This window comes from Microtus oregoni, unplaced genomic scaffold (assembly GCF_018167655.1).
Source record: "Microtus oregoni isolate MIOR12 unplaced genomic scaffold, Mior012 000036F_ref0000092, whole genome shotgun sequence".
Taxonomy (NCBI): Eukaryota; Metazoa; Chordata; class Mammalia; order Rodentia; family Cricetidae; genus Microtus; species Microtus oregoni.
The window spans coordinates 24,421,976-24,441,737 of NW_024543095.1; the positions used below are offsets into that span (position 1 = coordinate 24,421,976).

At 36.5% G+C, this 19,762-nt stretch overlaps 1 protein-coding gene across 3 annotated transcripts in view; it reads right to left on the minus strand.

Annotated features, from left to right (window-relative positions):
• Rictor (RPTOR independent companion of MTOR complex 2) overlaps positions 1 to 19,762 on the minus strand; it is a 93,627-nt gene that overhangs the window by 16,499 nt on the left and 57,366 nt on the right. For all 3 annotated transcript variants that reach the window (XM_041630999.1, XM_041630998.1, XM_041631000.1), the window contains exons 12-31: positions 18,664 to 18,751; positions 18,011 to 18,101; positions 17,627 to 17,693; positions 17,421 to 17,501; positions 15,484 to 15,584; positions 13,827 to 13,992; positions 12,807 to 12,908; positions 12,636 to 12,682; positions 11,217 to 11,352; positions 10,450 to 10,649; positions 9,761 to 9,887; positions 8,729 to 8,893; positions 8,491 to 8,567; positions 7,363 to 7,441; positions 5,891 to 6,000; positions 5,371 to 5,458; positions 4,525 to 4,617; positions 4,027 to 4,133; positions 3,438 to 3,667; positions 226 to 1,234 (exon numbers count right to left, since the gene is read on the minus strand). In XM_041630999.1, coding sequence (XP_041486933.1) covers positions 226 to 1,234; positions 3,438 to 3,667; positions 4,027 to 4,133; positions 4,525 to 4,617; positions 5,371 to 5,458; positions 5,891 to 6,000; positions 7,363 to 7,441; positions 8,491 to 8,567; positions 8,729 to 8,893; positions 9,761 to 9,887; positions 10,450 to 10,649; positions 11,217 to 11,352; positions 12,636 to 12,682; positions 12,807 to 12,908; positions 13,827 to 13,992; positions 15,484 to 15,584; positions 17,421 to 17,501; positions 17,627 to 17,693; positions 18,011 to 18,101; positions 18,664 to 18,751 — 3,164 coding nt within the window. The remainder of the gene's footprint in view (positions 1 to 225; positions 1,235 to 3,437; positions 3,668 to 4,026; positions 4,134 to 4,524; positions 4,618 to 5,370; positions 5,459 to 5,890; positions 6,001 to 7,362; positions 7,442 to 8,490; positions 8,568 to 8,728; positions 8,894 to 9,760; positions 9,888 to 10,449; positions 10,650 to 11,216; positions 11,353 to 12,635; positions 12,683 to 12,806; positions 12,909 to 13,826; positions 13,993 to 15,483; positions 15,585 to 17,420; positions 17,502 to 17,626; positions 17,694 to 18,010; positions 18,102 to 18,663; positions 18,752 to 19,762) is intronic.

The following is a 19,762-nucleotide window of genomic DNA, read 5'->3' on the forward strand; positions in this document are numbered from 1 at the left end:
TGCAAAACAAGTTTATTTTCAGGGCCTAGTGGAGTTTATCTTCCCCCCTCGCAGCTGCAAGAATCCATTTCAAATCATATCAGGTAACAAGGAGCTCACAGCCTACTGTGGTAAATGGGTCAGTTCTGAGACTTGGCTTCTGTGGTGCTCAATCTGACTAATGTCTTATATGACTATCTGTTAAAATTCAACCACTTTCACTTATTTTAAGTATGTACAGCTCACCTGCTTGGGGTCAGTCTGGATTCAAAACTGTTAGCCTTCATAGTGATGGTATCAGTAAATAATACGTCTTTTGCTGGGGAGGCCAAAGCTTCGGAGTGCGATAAGGATGGGTGCATTCTTTGCTGCTGTAATCTTTTCAACGTAGCATAGCCAAAGGCATCTCTAGAACTTGTATAGCTGAAGTTGCAATCTGCTAGACTTTTTATTGTTGCAATGGAGGGCGCTTTAAGGGACTGTGCTCTTCTAGGAAGCGTATGAGAAGAACCTGGTGGCACCAGGGACACTGAGTTTGATTTGGAGAGAGACAGATGGTTAGACTGTGGCGTCAGATAGTGGCTTGTCTTAACTGTTTTAGTACTTACCACAGTACTCATACTTCCACAGTCTGTGTCCATAGTTGTAGGGTCTACACCAACTGTCTCTCGAGAGGGACTTGAGCTCATTGAACTTATGCCACTTGTTGTAGTGTCTGTGTTAAAGCTCTGGCTGCGGATCTTCATATGTGAGCTTGCTGAGCTTTCTACAACCAGCCTCTCTCGGCTTGTGTTTTCTCTGTGATTCTCTGTACCAAAACTCTTGGGGAATTTTAAGTCATTCTCTCCAATACTTGGAGTGCTGCCAGTGTCTTCAAGGTGTTTATTCACAACAAAAGAAGTTTCTAGCTGTAATGTTTTCTGTGCTGTGGAGATAGGTGTAAAGTCATCACTGTGATTAAAGTCAACGCTGGGCTCTGTAAGTGTTCTGATTCGCCGGTTGCTTGTCTTATTTTCAGATGAAAGTTTCCCTCCTTTTGGATCACTGCTGCTGCGGTGTTTTTTAGTCGGCAAAGTAAGTGAATTTAAGATACGATGCTTTACAAGTTTGCTAGACGCAAAAAAGGGAAATGGATTTTTTTCCTTTAGGGGTCCAGGTCGGTCATAAAATGCTGGCTCAGCATCTTCATTGATGTCAAGAAAGAATGTACTGGTAGAGCTGCTGCCGAACCGGTCATCCTCCAGTATGAACATGCCTGTAATTGGAGAACCAGCTGTCAAAGCATGCAAATATGAAGAATTCATCACAATGCTTAGTGCTAGCCCACCTTTTAAACAGCCATCTGGGGGAACATTAAAGAATAAAAATGCTACCCTGAAGGTCAGAGTTACAATATGAATAAACTAGAAGACTGTGTTATTGAGGATCTCTTATTTCTAAAGAAAAACTACAAGACTCATCCTGGTACAGAGTATATGAAGTTTTGATTTTTCAAAATATTCAGGATTAAATTAAAGAGAAAGTAAAAGAAACCAATCCCTTGAGCATGGGTGCTCATTCTGGTAGTCCATGGCATGACTGCTTCTTCACATTACAGCAGCAAGAGACATTCATCTTAGAAGAAATAGACTGCTAAGCTTTAAATACTGCAGGCTTCCATATCAGGAAGTTGTGTATACATGGGTTCAACTAACCAGAAACCAAAAATATTCAAGAAAAGTGCTTAAATTAAACATGTACATATATTTTTCTAGCAGTTATTCCTTAAGCAATTAAGAATAAAATTTACTATTGAGTATTTAGATTAGGTATTAAAGGATCTAATGATTATATATAAAATATTTGGGAGATTTGAATATAAGTCAGATACAGAACCATGTCACTTTATTCAAAGGATTTTTACCATCAATGGATTTGGATACAGAGGTGGGACGGAGTCTGGGATATCACACAGCTATGAAAAGATAACCACACTTACAGATAACAGAGGCACACGTGTAAGCTTCATATTTAAATCAATTATATTTACTGTCCATTTTGCCCATCAAACTTAGTGTCTAACTGTTATACATCACATCAATTAACCCACAGGTATCTAACAGTACCAAAAAGATTTATTCTGTTTGTAACTGGTCTATTGAGTAATTATTAAGAACTTTAAATATATTTTGAAAAAAGACAAAGTAAAATCCTAAGTGAATTTACATATTACACTAACTTTCTAAATCTGTGAACTCTAAGATGTATCTTTTCATATGCAATTTCTCAAAAATCAAGTTTCACCATGTAGTAAAGAGTATGGAGTAGTGTAATAGACAATGATTGAGACATGATTTTACACTGCCCAGGCTGGACTCAAATTTAGTATGTGTATCCCTGACTAGTCTTGAACTTTCAACAGTCTTCTTGCCTCAGGCTTAAGTAATGAAATTTCAAAGATATACTTGCAGACTCAACTTCTCTCCTTTCCTTCCTTTTCTCACGGGTACTGGTGATTGAACACAATACCTCTTATGATTGGCCAAGTTGGCCTTGGCTTTATCCTACAGACTGGACAGGCCTTGAGATTCTCATGCATGAACCTCCTGAAGAATTAGAATTGTAGGCATTGGCAACCAGGCCTAGCCTATCATCACCTTTTCTTTTCCCCTTCCTTTGGTTTTTTGAGACAGGATTTCTCTGAATTAACAGCCCTAGTTGTTCTGGGACATACTCTGTAGACCAGACTGGTGTAGAACTCATGAAGATCCACCTGCCTCTGCCCACAAAGTGCTGGGATTAAAGGTGTGTGTCACCAAGCCCTGCCTGTATTTATCATCTTAAATCTAAAAAGCATGCCTTAAATTCTGTACAACCATTAACATTCAACTCTTGAATCATCTGTTTCATATATCTTTTAACACTTCCACCAATGTCCTTTTCCCCCCTGATTCTGAGGCATAAAATAGGAAAGTGCTCTACAACTGAGTTACACATAAGGCTCCCACACTCTGTAACATCTAATGAAGATATGACTCTCAGCAAAACACATTCTACTTTAGTTACTTATTCTTAAGAAAAAGAGGGAAAGTATTAAGTAAACGAAGTAGGTAAAATCTATCTAGATTGGCTTCTCTACATGACGTATCATCATCTCTGAGCACATAATTCCCTAAAGCTATCCAAAAAGCATGGGAGAGAAGTAGTTAGGCTAGAGACTGTGATATTTGTTGTGAGAAGAGACCCTTTAATAGGGCATCACCACCAAACCATCATCTTTGAAAACATAATCTTGGGCCTGTGTGTAGCTACATGCCTGTACCTCAGGAGCAGAAGCAGGCAGAGCCAATCATCCTTAGCTATTTAGCAAGTTTCAGGTCACACAAGACTCTGTATCCTGATAGTCCAAAAACTAAGAAGAAAAGAGGAATGTAACAAATACAACAGGTTCATTCCTGTGACTCCATCACAATACTCACTTGACGGTGCGGACTCACTTTCACTGTTATGTCTAGAGCCGGTTGACTCAGAGTTTAAACTGAGTGTGCTTGGGACAGACGAGAGCTCATTGCAGAGCTGTTCCACATCATCTGCAACCACCGGCCACAGATGCTTGCGACTGTGCCTCACAGAATCCCAGCTGTGACATTTCAGAATATCACAGCCTTGCTTGGTTTTAGCTATGAGTCCAAGAACATATACACAGGTCCTGCAGGAAAACAAAACAAAACAAAACAAAAACAATATAGTAAAAACAGTTTATAATCCCAAAGTGAGATTTCTTAAATAACCATAAAATAATCTGCTAGATGAGTATCTACATTTTCCTTAAGAAGATACTTAAAAATTGTGCCAGTTTGTAGAAAACAACACATTAAATCTAGTGAAGAATAAATAAACCACAATGAAAATCATGTAAATCTCCCTAATAAAAATAATGAAAACAAATGAAGGCAGTACAGCAGGACCCTAGCAGAGCATATTTAAAGTAACAATTATGAATCATGAAATACTTTGCCTTACATCTATTTATATTCACTAGAAAGACTTCTCAGGTACGTAACATACCCTCTGATGGAAAGAACCTCACACTGTTTTGCAAGTTTTAGTATATCTGGAATCACATTTTCTTCCTGTAGCAAATTAAGCCCCCAATTCGATGAGCCAATATTTCCCTAAAAGAAATAATATCAAATATTTATGACTAATATTTTGAAGAAACTTTAAAAGGTACAAAAAAAACCCCCAAATTTAAATCCAGCTATAAGAGGGAAAGAAAAAAGCCTATGGAAGGAGAAACAAAACCTTAAATAAGGTGTGCTAGGAGTAAGCAAACATGCTGTTTGTCTTAGAAGAACAACAAAAAGCAAAACATTAATATCTTAATCATCTATTTCTTCAGCATAAGAATAACCTTTAAATTGGTAAGAACAATTCTGGTTTTTGAATATTAATCTAAGAACAAGTTCAAGGTAAAATAATTTAAATTTATTTAGCATTAGTGAGTAGAACCTTAAAAAACAAAACCTATACACACTGGAAAGATCAGAAAAATTCATTACAAACCAAGGCCCAAAGAGAGGCTTTCAGCTTTTTAATTTCTTCCCATTTATCCAAGTCTGGAGTACGAACATTGTGACAGAGTTCTGTGATAACATTCTAGACAAAGAAAGAAGTACCATGTAAATAAATAACAATGGGTTATGCTTCTAAAGTATTTCCTTATACTTTGTCCAAGTCAACCCCAAGGTTTGTTTTGGTCATTTCTACACATTTAGAATTCCAAGAGTAACTTTACATATAGTTTACTTGGGAGCCACTTTAGGGCATAGGTTCTGATTTCATATTCTGGATTTATAACTAACTTGCATTAAGGTTCAGCTCAACCTCTGATACAAGAAAGAAAGCAACTTAGTTTTTCCATATTTGTGATCGTAATTTCTTCAGTAAATCATGAAGAATACAACCTGAGCCGAAGCTAACTCTACAGAACAAATGAGCTATCCAAAAACTACTGAACTTGCCCATGCCATGAACTCCTAATCTATAAGGGATAACAGCACCTGCTTTACAAGGCCTGGTGTGTTAATCAATCCTTTACATATGAAGTACTTAGTACCTAGTATTAATTACAGATATTAATTTGTTAAACATTGTATTTGTGTGTGTCTGTGTGTGCATGGGTGCACACGCATGCTACAGCATACTTGTAGCTATCAGTGGAGAACCTATACAAGTTGGATCTTTCCCTCCCACGTGTCTCCTGGGGATCTGACAGACTGTTAAGCTAGACAACAGAAGTCTTTGTACAAGACAGCTTTTGAAAATTCTTGGCAAAGATATTTATTTTAGCACTATTAAGATTTTTTCTTTTACTCTTTTAATAACTTATAATGCATATTATGTTTTTACCTGCACTTCCAGTAAATGGCAGCCTGTTTTATGGTGTACCAGTTGTCCATAAAGGTGTACGGGCAGATAGACATGAGGTCGTTGTAATCTAGTATGACAAAAGATGAACTGAGAAAGCTACTAGCAGACTTAAGTATGCTAATTAAGTAAACAACTATTAATAAGCAGGAAATGATTTCTAACAAAACAATAGAGCTTATGAAACAACGAGGATTCCTCTGAAAAAACTAATAGTTTTGTCAGGTCTACCAGTTTATGGTAACAAAGCAGAGCTAAAAAAGCAGACGGGGCTGAGAACATGGAGTGTATGAGTGGAGTGACAGGAAGCATGTTCAGCATGCCTGTCTAGCATTGCACGATATACACCACTGGAAAACTGGAGCAAGCACTGCTCTGCAGAGATTTTTCCTGTATCGGTGTACAGAAGTCCTCAAAATTTTCTAAATGACCTATTAAAGGCTGATTTTTAAATTTGACATTTGAGAGGTAGTTACACGTGGCCCCACTCACTGGACCATACCTTTGGTTACTCCGACGAACGTAATTATCACCATCAATAGGCTTCCTGTATGTAGTGAGTGCTTCATTAAGTTGTTCCTCAATCAAGTCAACGTATTTTGAATTGTATTCCTGGAAAATAGTATTAAGTCTATATTTTCATAATAACTGTCACTACATTATGTCAGATATTTAGCAAATTTGCGAAGTATAAATATGAGAAAACTAAGTATCTTCACAAGCTTTTAGAAAAAGAAAAGCATGGGTCATGAAGGTAAATGTTCTACCACATCTAAAAGTGTTCTGCCTAATTTTTCCCTCTTTCCAAGTTAGAAAATAATGTTTTTTTTTAAATCATACTTGAATTCTTGTTTCCTTGAAAAAGTTGCTATTTTATTAAATGCTGAAGAGTCAGTATAAATTTAAAAAAGAAAACTGGAATATATAATTTCAGTGTTTTTAATTTAAAACCTTTACCTTACTAATTAAATCAAATCAAAAATAAATTTATTTCATACAAACCCTTGGGAAAAAAAATTTCACTTCAATGTTTTAGACTGAATATATCATACTGCTATCTCTATTACAAAAGTTTTCCATTTCAGGTTGTCAACAAAAATTGGTACATCCAATTTGGAAGGCAATACAGCAGCATTTACTAAAGATTAAATTCTGATTTTTTTGTGGTAATAATAATATTTTTATAATTTAATACAATTTATATACTTTTAGAACTATGAAATACATATCTTTATATATAATTATATGTAATAATATTGAGCAAGTCCCATTTATTTAAAAAATTAGGCTGTACTGGACACACTCTAAATATACATTAATAGCAGGACTGGAACATTACTAAAACAATAAGGTAGTAGCCAGTGAGTTAGTTTTAATGGGGAGAAACAGATGCTGCCAAGTCTGACAGCCAGTTCAGTGTTTAGAGACTACATGGTAAAGGAGATGAATGACTCCTTGAGCTATTCTCTGACTTCACACATGCTTCAGAGCATATGCATGACGTCCATCCCCTTACAACACACACACACACACACACACACAGTTTTAAAAGATGAGGTAGATCTAAATACATTGCTCTGGAAAGTTCTTTTAAGATAAAGTATTAAATGAAAAATTTCAGTTTTATTTACATTTGCAAACTGAATTCACCCCTTTGTATTTTGAATAAAGAATGTGTGTATGTGTGTATGTATGTGTGTATGTATGTATGTATGTATGTATGCTTACAGCTATACACAACCATGGTGGTAATATATTAAACCTCTGAAACTATAAGCTAGCCCCAACTGAATGTTTTCCTTGTAAGAGTTGCTATGGTCATGGTGTCTCTTCATAGCAATAGAAAGTCCAAGATAACATGAATACATTTATTTTTGTCTGTTTTGTAGATAAGGTCTAATGTAGTGTAGATTGGTCTGAATTCCCAAAGGAAAGAGTATACACATTAAATCTTATTATTTAGTAAGAAGTTACCTTGTGCCATTTTTCCAGTTGCTTTGCTACATAACCCCTTTCATTCAGGTAGGAAAATCCTTTTGGAATGGAGAGAAATCTGCAAATTAGAACAACCATAGCTAAACATCAAGTCTAAAAGAGATCTAAATAACCTATAGAATATGCTGAAGAAACAAAGTCTTTGGAATATTCCTGTCTAAGATAAAAAGGTTAACTACAATTTATTAAAATTTCAAACACTAGGACTTCCATTTCTCCCTACAACTGACAGTTGCGCTGGAATGGTTTTTAGATAGACAAGCTGAAGGGCTACCCTGACCACCACTTCACCTGAAAGGAGACAGATCAGCCATCACCCAAATCCATCACGAGGTCTCAAGCCGACAGCACTGTAACCATGCAATTTGTTTATCTACCAGGTACAAAAAAGTCCATGTTTCCCTTTCTTCTCTAAGCATGCTTTCCTCAAAACTCCTGGGTTTCCCCCGCATTCCAGGCTTCCTCCCTCTTTCTCTAATGTTTCACTCCCCACCACATGGCTGCTTATCTGCTAGGCATCTCACCTCCATGCCAGATTACAGTATGGCCTTTTGTCCTACTCTCCTCCACTGTCTTCCTCTGGGCAGCTGTGGAGGTTTTAGTTTGTCTGCCAGGGGTTTTTTCTCTTTTAAACTTTGACAAAATTGTGCTTGACCTTCCAGCTTTTTTTTTCTTTTAAAAGATATTTATTTATTTATTCATTATGTATAGTGTTCTGCTTGCATTCATCCTTGCGTGTCAGCAGAGGGCACCATATCTTATTACAGAGGGTTGGACCTACCATGTGGTTGTTAGGAATTGAACTCTGGACCCCTAGGAAAACAGTGCCCTTAAACTTCAAGCCATCTCTCCAGTTCCCCAATTTTTCTCAATTGCAGATAAATTTTCAATGAATTTGCAAAAAGACTGAACCCAATAAAAATAAAAAAAACTTCATGAAAAGCATGAGACAAATACTGAATACAAGCACACAAAACAAGGAACAGCTCAGTTCTAAATTTAAAATAGATTTGGAGTATTTAGTCAGATTTGGATTTAACATTAATACACATGACTGAGAGGACACAACAAAGAGTATCACCACAAGAACATGTACTTAATCCTTACCTCAGGAGGAGGAGCAAGCCCTTGTCTCCAAGGTGGGATAAGGCTGGTTTCATCTGAATAAGAGCATGAAGATTGGCCTAAAGGGATGACCATCAAGTTAATAAATACACGAAGACAGCATATGCTCTGTTCTAAAATGTTTATGCATACTACACTTTTGTAACACTGCCAATTAAAATGGAAAAAATTATAAAATTCGGTCTAAATGTTTCATTATAACAATACAGTTCAACTTTACCTTGTCTTCACAAGCTTCATCAAGAATATCCAGAGCTTCAGAAGAAATTGTTTTGTTTTTATCATGTAGTTGAGTAACTAGTAACTCAATTCCCCAATTATTGAAGAATTCGACATTAGCTCTCAACAAAACCCTTAAATGTTTTGTTGCATACAATCTGCAGGCCTAAAGAAATAAAGGAACACATTAAAAGTCATCTCAGATATTTACCATTGTTTTGGAAAAGCCGTTGGAATTGAGGGAATGATACAGCCATTCCCTTCTAACTTAGGAGGGTTCTATACAGAGTTCCTCAGAGACACTGAGTTCACTTTTCATTTGGTGAACAACTGGGCACAGGGTCAACCTTGAAGAGTGGTCAATATAACCAATGAGACTCCACTGGAGAAAACTTAATTTTCCCATTGCAAGCAGGTATCAATTGTAGATAGCTTCTTAGTCAGGAGTGGGAGCCATGTCTGAAGTGGGACTCCCCTCTGTATGCTGTGAATATGTTTTATTGCCATTGGCTAAAGAAGCTGCTTTTGGCCAATGGCTTTACAAAATATAGCCAGGCTGGAAAAGATATATAGAAAAAGCAGGTGGAATCAGAGAGATGCCATTTTGCTGCCGAAGGAGACAGACACTGGAGAACCTTACCGGTAAACCACAAGCCTTGTGGCAAAACACAAAACAATAGGAATGGGTTAATTTAAGATGTAAGAGCTAGCTAGAAATATGCCTAAGCTATTGGCCAAACAGTACTACAATTTTAAAAAAAGTTTACTAAAGAGAATATGTGAATGCAATCCTCAACTATCATAAATTATGCATCAAATTTCTTATATTTTGGCAAGTCACAGGGGTCAGCCTATGTGGCGTATGATGGGTCCTGGAAAAACCACTGTATTCACAGAATGTCCCTTGCCAGTAAGTATAACAACTAAAAGTTAAGGCTAACTCAATTTCTTCCCCATATTCTTAGTTCAATGTATAAAGTACTGGAAAGAACTGGTTATAAAACTACAGCTTTATCTCCCATGTTGTACTCACATCAGTAGCTGCCGTGAGGATTTTTGAAAGAATGACTCTAGCTAATCCATCTCGGCTATAGTCTAGGCTAGAAACAGTGAGCTTCAGCAGGTGATCTTGGTTTTTCAAGGAACAAAGATTAAGAAGACTAAAAAAAAAAAAAAAAAAAAAAAAAAAAAAAGAGTATTTATTATAAATTACTGTGTTGATTCATTAATTCAATAAACTTTTCTCCAGTTTAATTGAAATATAACTGAAAAATAGAAAATTATGCATATTCAAAGCAGACAACCTGATTAGATACACAGTTACCTATCAGCTGATACATTCTTTAAAGAACCCATTAGCACAGATGATTAAAATTTTAGGAGATGGTCATGTGAAAACAATTCAGCATACATTTTATTTTGTTTATCAAGACAGGGTTTCTCTGTGTAACAGTCCTGGCTTTCCTGGAACTCACTCTGTAGACCAGGCTAGCCTCGAACTCACTGAGATCCACCTGCCTCTGCCTCCCAAGTGCTGGGATTAAAGGTGTGTGCCACCACCACCTGGCACAACATACATTCTTTAAATCCTGTATCAATAAATATCTATAAGAAAAAGCATTTACCAAACACACGCACACAGACTAAAAAGCATATTGTATATCTGGACTCATTAAAACTCAAGTTTAGGCTTACATTGCAACACAATTAGAGAATGCTCACCACTGAAAGACGCTGCATTTTTCCAACATTTTGACTCCATGAGGATGACAAGAGAGTGTTCCGATGAACAGGAAGTAGTGTTGACTGAGGGTGGTTAGCAAACCATTATTCTGAAGGCTTCTTTCAGGTTTCATCCCAGATGAAGCATTGAGCCACTGAACAATATCTTTCACGAGATCTTCTAAGTACCCCTGCCCATCCTGTAATTAGAAAGTCATCTCTAATAGCCATGAAAATCTTAGTGATGCTAAGTCACTGGTAACAGGATCACCGAGTTTGTGGAGTTTGATCCCTTTGAATTAAAAATAAAAGTTATCTGGAGATCCTCTTTATTTTCATTTCTCCATCTTATCTGAAACCAGGCCATCTAGAGGGTGGGTAATTCCCTAAGGTTTCCTAACTAGGTAGGACTATGTCAGGATTCAAATACAGGTCTAAGCTTATATTTCAAATAGAGCTTATACCAACTAGGGGGGAAAAAGTATACCACATGGGCAGATGTGTTAGCATACACTTTAATTCCAGCACTTTAGGTAGACAGATTGTTGAGTTTGAGGCCAATGTTGCCTACATAGTGAATTCCAGGTAAACAGAGAGAGCTATGTACTCTGACTTTTCTTTAGAAAATGGGAGCTGAAGGGGCGGGGCGGGGGGGAGGGAGAAAGGAAAGGAAAAAAGAAAGTGTGTATTTAAGGGTAGTAGTAGAAGAGAAAAAAGGAGTAGATTCAACAAAAACCATTTTCTGTCAAAGTCTCTAGAAGGCTTACCTCTTCAGACTCAAGAAGAAACTCTGTAAACTGACAGCCGACAACTGTGAGCTGCTTGGACTTGGCAAAGTCTAGATCCAGACTGGCATACAGCTTACTGCTGGGCTTGTAAAAATAAAGAAGTCTACGCACGAACCTAAAATCAAGATGAAATTAGCAGCAAAGTAGGAAACCACAATAATTAAAGAACCTTGAGCAGTTTAGGAAACTTACTAAGCACGTTGGTACATTTCACATTTAAATAAAATATCATTGGGAACCATGTCTGTTAAATAGGAAGTTTGCAGTGAGACCTGGTAGGGAAAGTGCAGTCCTTACCAGGCATGGGCTACATTAAAACCCTCAGCACTCTGGAGTCAAGGGCAGAAAGAGAGTAGCTGAAAGTCGCCAGGACAGGCCACATAGTGGGTTTCAGGTTACCCTCGGCTACATAGCAAGATCATGCCTCAAAAAACCAAAGGAACAAGACTAAAAACAGCCACCACATCCTCAACAGCAAAATTGACATAACACATCTAGACTGGAACGCTGGAGAGATACAAGGAAGCCTCTTACAGATACCAACTTAACTGAATTCATGAATATATTCCAACAACTTTCAATGCTGTGATCACTTAATATAGTTCACTTTAAGTTCTTGCACTACAGTGTAACCTGAAGAAGCAGCTATGCACAGGAGTTACAAAACAAATTTATTATATTATTGTTTTATTCTTTAAGAATATCAAGAGTACTATACTTCTTCATGTCACTGTAACTTGCCTATTCTATATATTTCTCAAAGCCTGATATAAACATTAAGTCGCATACCATTAAGTATGAATACAATATAAGAAATGCTAATGATATGGACTTCTCTGGATAAAAAAGGCCTTTTTATCCAAGGAGATTGGTAACAGTGTTTGCTTATAGTCATGCATGAGTAAAAGCACACAGGTGCAGTAGAGAGCAGCTTCACGTGCCATGAAGTCCTCATGCTTTACAGTGCAGCAGCTTCATGTGCTATGTCATGAAGTCAGCATGCTTTAGAGTGCAGCAGCTTCACATGCTGCATGTGCTATGACATCAGCACGCTTTACAGTACATAAGCGCTGTTAGGAAGAGACAGCTCTCAGAAGATGACTTGTGTGCAAGCACAAGGACTCCAATAAAAATGGATGCCATTTCTTAATGCTGTCCTTGTGTCAGGGTTAGAACCATGGCCTAGATAATACTACCCCAGAGTAAGTAACTTATCATAAAGATCAAAACTGGAAGAAGAATATAAATATCAAGAAAATTAGCTAGTGCATTCTGGTTACAAGACTGCACATAAAATGGATGCATCTTTTAAAAATATCAATGATTATTTTTAGCAGGCATTAACCATAATATAAATTGAAGTTCTTTAAATTTAAATGCACAATAGTTTTTACATACCTGTGCAACTGTTCATCTTTATAGTTTCTTAGATTTACATTTGGCCACTAGAAAAACATGGTATCTTACATTAGAAATGTATATTTGGCAACTCCTAAGCATATAACTATAGTAAATTATAGCAATAAAATGAAAACAGTTTAGCAATCTCCACAAAGTACTCTATCATACCTTAAGAATGGTCCCAATGAGATTCCAATTCCATTCAAGATTTTCTTTGTGTTGAAGAACTTGGCTATCCCTAAGGTTTATTAAAAGAGCTTCCTCTGTATCCTAAAATTAACAGACAATAATAAGGTCAATTAAACAATCTATGCTCACATCAGAAAACTAATTTCTAATTTTAAAAATGAAGGGGGGTATCATTAATGATCTTCAAAAATAATTTTCAAAAAACTAATAAAAAATCCTAAAAAACTAGGGCAGGTAGAAGTTTCAGTTAATAAAGTACTTGCCTTGCAAGCAAGAGCACCTGAGTTCAATCAGCAGAACCTACACATGCTTAGACTGTGACACACACTTGACATCGCTGCACTATGGAAGAAGATGCAAGGGGAATTGTTGGGACTAATGAGTCCTGACCTTCAGCTGCTCTTCCCTCCTAGAACCTTCTAATTAAAGTTACTAGAAGCTGTGCCTAGCTTAGAGAATCAGAGGATGGGATTTTCACCTGTTGGCCATTGACTGCAGGGTATTTAAGCCTACATGGTGCTAATAAAGAGGGACTTTTGGTACCAGTGTTGGAAGGTCTGCGTGTCGGTCTGACTCTGTGTCTGTGTTCTCAACCTCCAGCCCCTTGCCCGAAGCTCGCGAACTGGGGCCTAGGGCACAGAGAGCAGACGGAGGCCACGGTGTGCGTCAGGGAATCTGTATCTGCTGGCCAGCCCAGCTTCCTAGTCTACGCAGTGAGTTTTTGGTTAATGAGAGACCCTATCTCAAAAACAAACAACTCAAGGTACATGGTGTCTTTTGAGAAACAGCACACTGCTGTCCTCTGGCCTCACACAGATATCTGCAACACATACTCTACCCTCACATAGACTAAACCCAGCTCCAGGGTCCCTCTTCAACGTAAAACTAGTAATTTCAAAACCCATATGCTTGAATGAAATTGAAAACCCAAACATGTATAAGTATACTACAATCCAGTTGTTGAGAATTAGGAAACTAAAGTAACATTCACGCCAATACCTTAAGAACAAATATATCTTTCTGAACTCGAAGATACTGATCCCGTTTCTGGTGTGTTGCAATTGCTTTCTGAATGATGTGATCTAAATGAAGGCTATAAGGCTTAGGTCCTCGCTTCTTCATTTCATGGAAGCGTTTTAAACAGTTCAGGGCTGCACTGGCTCGGCTAAAGGAAAGAAAAATCAATACTGTAGCAAGGCTAGCATACTTTTAAATTAATGGCTGCTAAGTTATTTAAACTTACATAAATTCAAGGATAGCAATTACTATGCAAACAGAAACATTTACTGAAGCATGGGAGCATAAGAACAGATCAACACTGCTGATTCACATAAAGAAAAACCCATTTTGGGTTCAAACTTTCACTTACTAATCTTTTCTTCTAAGGTGGTAGGCCCATTTTGTGTATTGGTTTTAGGAATTCCTATGCAGTAATGATGAGATGATTCAATGCACAAGGCATTTGCTTTGCAAGCATTAGGGTACCTGACTTTGGAACCCTAGTACCCACAAAAAGGACTGCACTGCAGTATGCACCTATAACTTTAGAGTCTGAGGTGAGGACAAGCAGATCCCAGGTCTACTTAGCCAGCCTAGCCAGAGGGTGAGCTCCTAGTTCCATGAGAGAGATCCTCTCTTATCACAGGGAAACACCTGGCTTCTACATACATAACAAGTGCACCCCCGACCCCAAACACATACTCACAGGCAGTTACAGAAAGTCAAGAACCCAGTTTTCTTATTCACATTTTAAAGCTTTGCTTTTCACAAGTGTTCTACTTGAAACTGATTTTTATTTACATTAAGTTGCAATAAAACTTCATTGTCCATTAATATAATTTAATATAATATAATTTAGCAACTAAATTGTCTCATCTCGGCATTGACTGATAACCATAATTAGAATCCGTTAAAGTTATTTAATTACTTGTTATATGAAAAAAAAACAATTTTGAAGAATTTGGCAGCAACCAAGTCTCAACCTTAGAACTTTTGGTAAATAGAGTCTAAAACTTTTAGGATGCAGTCAGATTGGCAAATACTTAATCTGTTAGTAAAGAGAAGTTAAGGAGCTAAAAAAAACAATAAAATAAACAAAAACTTAAGAGTACTACTATTACTGTTATTTTAAGCATAATTTTTATTGCCAATTTATTGGCAAAATTAAAGCAAATAATTGATATTTATTGATAGGCCCATTTATAAACATTTGTTTTACTAAAGCTAATTAAACTTTTGAAGAATGTGTAATTTTAAAGAAAAGTTCAGAGCTCCAGAGAGCTAGTGAATTGCATTTTATTTACATTAGCAGGGGATACTGTGCTTGACATATACTAACTTTTTCCAGATCATAAAAGCAAATAAAAACAACAACAACAACAACAACAAACCCTCATAAGTCATACAGTAAAGCCTGCATCTTTGTTCAGAAACATGGAAGGAAATAGGTCAATTTATCATTTATTAACCCTCTGTAGTCTCAAATAAAATTATTAAATATTTTGAGAATCCTAACTTTCCTTCCTTGAGGTTTTCAAAGGTAATTCCCAAGCACAAGCTTTCCATACTGTTTGTTTTCTTTCCGTGTTTAAAGAGAAGATTATCTAGGAAGATACTAAATATATTAAGCATACTTTGCTAAGGCTCTAATACTTACAGTCTCTTTTCCTTGGGAATATCAAAGGATGCAGCCATATTCATAAGGGTTGGCAAGCAGTGCAAATGATGGCTATGTGAATGAGGAAGAATTGTGTTTGCCTAGATGAGATTTTAGAAACAGTTACTTACAGACATAGCATGTAAGACTAATAAAACTCAAGGCTTTTCATAAAATTAACTTATTTTTCACCCACACATACTTAGCATTTTTAATCCCATCCAATTCCATTAAGAATGATAGGTTGGAGCCAGTGAGATGGTTTCACAGGACAGAATATTTGCCATTAAATTTGAGGACCTGAGATTGATCCTAGGACCCACATGGTAGAAAGGACAAACCAACCCCTCCAAAGCTGTACTCTGATCCCCAATGTACCATAGCACAATTGCATGCCCACATGTGTCACACACACACACAATTTAAAATATTTTTAAAATAATGAGAATTTTAAATGACCTAAAGAATTATGTAGCAAAGCATCATATTTGAGAAAAGTACAGAAACAATATCAACCTTCTCAGAAAATGCTGATGCCATATAGCAACACTCTTTAAACAGAAACATTATCTCCTGGTGCAAGGCAAAATTCCACTACCCAACCAGTTTCCTACAAATAAGTACACTTATTAAATGTAAATAAGAAGATATGATAAAAATAGTAAATGTAACTAATACTGTTATCCTTCAGTCTGGTCAGCTTTTATATTTCATGAGAATCACAGAATTCTGAGACTTGAGGGAAAATATTAAATTCATATAAAAAGATTCCTCCATAAAAAGAAATTAGTACTAATATCTTTATAGGAAATGGTATCTTGAGACCTAACATACAGCTTATCTAACGTGAGAATTTGCAGTACTGCTTAGTGCTTTCACAGAAAGGCCAATGAGATTAGAGAAAGTGACTACGTCATTGATAAGAAGACAGATTTTATATAATGCTTAATCCTGTACCTTACATATACAGCTCAGTTACTATGTGGGGAAAAAAAGAGTTGGGGGAAGAAAGGAGGAAACATGCACATTTTTGGTTTTGGAGACAGTGTCTATTATGTAGCCCTGGCTGTTTTGATATTCACTGATATTCATTATGTAGACCAGGTTGGCCTCAAACTCAGGGATCCACATGGCTCTGCTTTCTGAGTGCTGCAATTAAGATCAAGACCAGGTGCTACCACACCCAGCCAGAAACACTTAAAAAAACAAAAACAAACAAAAAATAATTCTGCCAATAAAAGCAAGCCATGGTGAATATGAAAAGGTATATCAAAATAATCACTTCTTCCTAATCAAGTCCAAAGTGATTTTTATTTAGTATTTTATCAGTTGGTAGTGACCTACAAGTACAAATCTTTATAATGTACAATTCTTTCCCTATTCAGTTTACTAAAGAGTATAGAAAAGTGCCCACAGCCTCTAGTTTCTGGTAGTTAGTAAACGTCAGAAAAAAAATCAAGGAGGCCTAGCTGAGGACTCTACCCAAAGAATCTCGTTCTTTAAACCTAAAAGTACTAATTTGCAGACATCAGTGATATTCAGATATTATATTTAAAACTTTTTCACTAAACTTTCTGAAGGTCAATAAGTCACTACAATGTATGGATTACATTCCTTGCAGACATAAAATTCATGGTTTTGTATTTTTTATTTCTTGCTTTCTTCAGTTAGGATGCCTTTCTGAATGCAATCAAGGTTTAAAGGATCAAAATATCAACATTAAAAGAGGTTAAAGAAAAAAAATCAACATTCAGTACTTGTTACATTTATAAAACCAGTTAATACAGACATAGAACATCTCTATCAGGAATCAAGGGCTTTGGCAAAAGGAAAATGTACTGTCTGAACTATCATAAAGTAATGCCATCCAATTAACCAGTTTTATCATTTAAAATCCTACACATTTTAACCACATAACCAGAGGTCATAATACTTACCATATGCAAGAGCTCTCCTAAAAGGATGGTCGCTCTAACTGAGATGTGGTCATCACTGTTCGTTATCACTTCAACCAAGCCCTATGGCGGCAAGAAGAAAGCATCACTGCTGCACAATGGTGCACACAGACATATTTCTGAATTAGATCTGTTTCTCACTCTAACGAATTTTGTTAATGGACAGAATAAAGGTGTCGAAACATTACCTCTAAAAGTCCATTACGAATAAATGCAGAAAGTATCAGTGCCAAGTAATTGTCCATGAGGTCTGGTCTAGAAATAAAAGCATATAAAAAATTTACATGTTCTACATAACATAAAAACAGTAATGGTGGGGGCTGGAGAGATGGCTCAGTGGTTAAGAGCATTGCCTGCTCTTCCAAAGTTCCTGAGTTCAATTCCCGGCAACCACATGGTGGCTCACAACCATCTGTAATGATCTGTAATGAGGTCTGGTGCCCTCTTCTGGCCTGCATACATACACACAGACAGACTATTGTATACATAATAAATAAATAAAATAAATAAATATTTAAAAAAACCAAAACAGTAATAGTAATAAATGAATCATTTTTATATCTATATTCTACCTGGATCTAGCACGATGGGGAAGAATAGTTTTTGCTTCAGCTGCCACAAAGCCATCTGAAAGCCTCCAACTGTCCTGGAACCTTCCTGGATCTAAAAGAGTTAAAATAGGTAGTTACCAGATTATGTAACAGTGAATAAGATGAGTATTGGACTATCAGCTATCCAGGCTACAGAAAACTTCAAGGGGGTTTTAAAAATAATCTGCTTGTGGAGTGGTAGAGACTGTCATGATTGGCAAAGGGGTGGTTACTTGGGCCTGTTATGTGGACATTTCTATAATGTCTGTGCTTGTCAAGTAGTGTGTATGCCTGTGACAGTGGCATATGGGAGTGGAGACAGGCAGATCTGGAGAGCTCAAGGGCCAGCCAGACTAGCTGAAACAATCAGGCCCTGGTTCACTGAGACTCTATCTCAAAGCAATAAGGGAGTGACAGAGGAAGAAACCCCATATGGAGTGAGCATACCTGCACACTCACATGCAACACACACATGGCATAGCAGCTGTAACTTTATGAGTCAGATAATGTCTAACTTTCCGAAAGAAGAGAAAGTGATGTTCAAATTAGTATTTCACCAATTTATCGTTTATTTCCATCAAGTCATTTAAAAGTTCCCATAAGCAACAGATCCCAGTGCAGGTGTTAGTACTCACCTACACTGAGCAGGGCTTCTATGAACTCATCTGTCACAACAGGTAGAGGGAGACGAAATATATCATAGAGCACTTCAAGCAGACCTCGCTAGAAGAGCAAATACAGTTCACTTATTTCTACAAAAGTTTTTTAATGACTTTTAAAAGATCATGTTCAAAGAGAATGACAAAATTAATAAAAACATACCTATCACATTCTATCAAGATTATATTAGGGAACAGATAATTACTAAATATTTAATATGTCAATTTTTTTCCAAGAAAGTGTTTCCTTATCACCATTGTGCAAATCTGAAAACAGATTTCAGTTCTTTCCACGCCCAGGAAGTCAGTAGATGAGCAGGGGTGTGCTCAGTGGCAAACTACTTGCCTACAATGTCCCAAGGTTTGATTCCCAACACCCCAAAAAGGGTCAACAAAGTTGCTCCTTTTGTTCCTTGCTGGAGATGTGTTTGTTTATAAGCACACCTCCCACTTAAAAGGTCTAGTGCATTTTATTTCACATTGTAAGCAAGGAATGCCTAGCCAAGGTTTTCTCACAAGCTTGTTCAGCTACAGGTATGGTTCATTTAAAGAAAACCAACTAGGAGGTAAAACAGAGAAACAAAATTAAAACAAAAACATTTAAGGGAAAAGAGAACTGAAGAGTTAATGTATTTTTTTTCCCCCTCTACATTCAATTTGTTTTTAGCTACTTACTATAAATAAAGGTCTTAATTATAACCATTTATGAAAATATCTAATAAATCAAGACACAAATAACTTAGTTTTAGTGACAGTCACCATCTTGGAAATAAAAACATGGTAACAATGGTATCAAAAATATATAAATTACAAAGCATGACTACATAAATATACATCTACTTTTTGTTACATATATTTCTAGGTTTGATTCTTTAAAATAAAAATGTTCTTCTGTTTCACTTGCATTGTTTTAATAATTTTAACTCAAGTTTTAATAGAATTGTCACTCCCAACAGTATTTTAAATGATCCATATATTACTATTATGTAGTCAAGTGCTGTACAATGCTCTAAACTAAAAGTTACCAGCTTGAGGTAAGTGCAGATGACTGTAGAGACCAGTGGCATTAGACTTT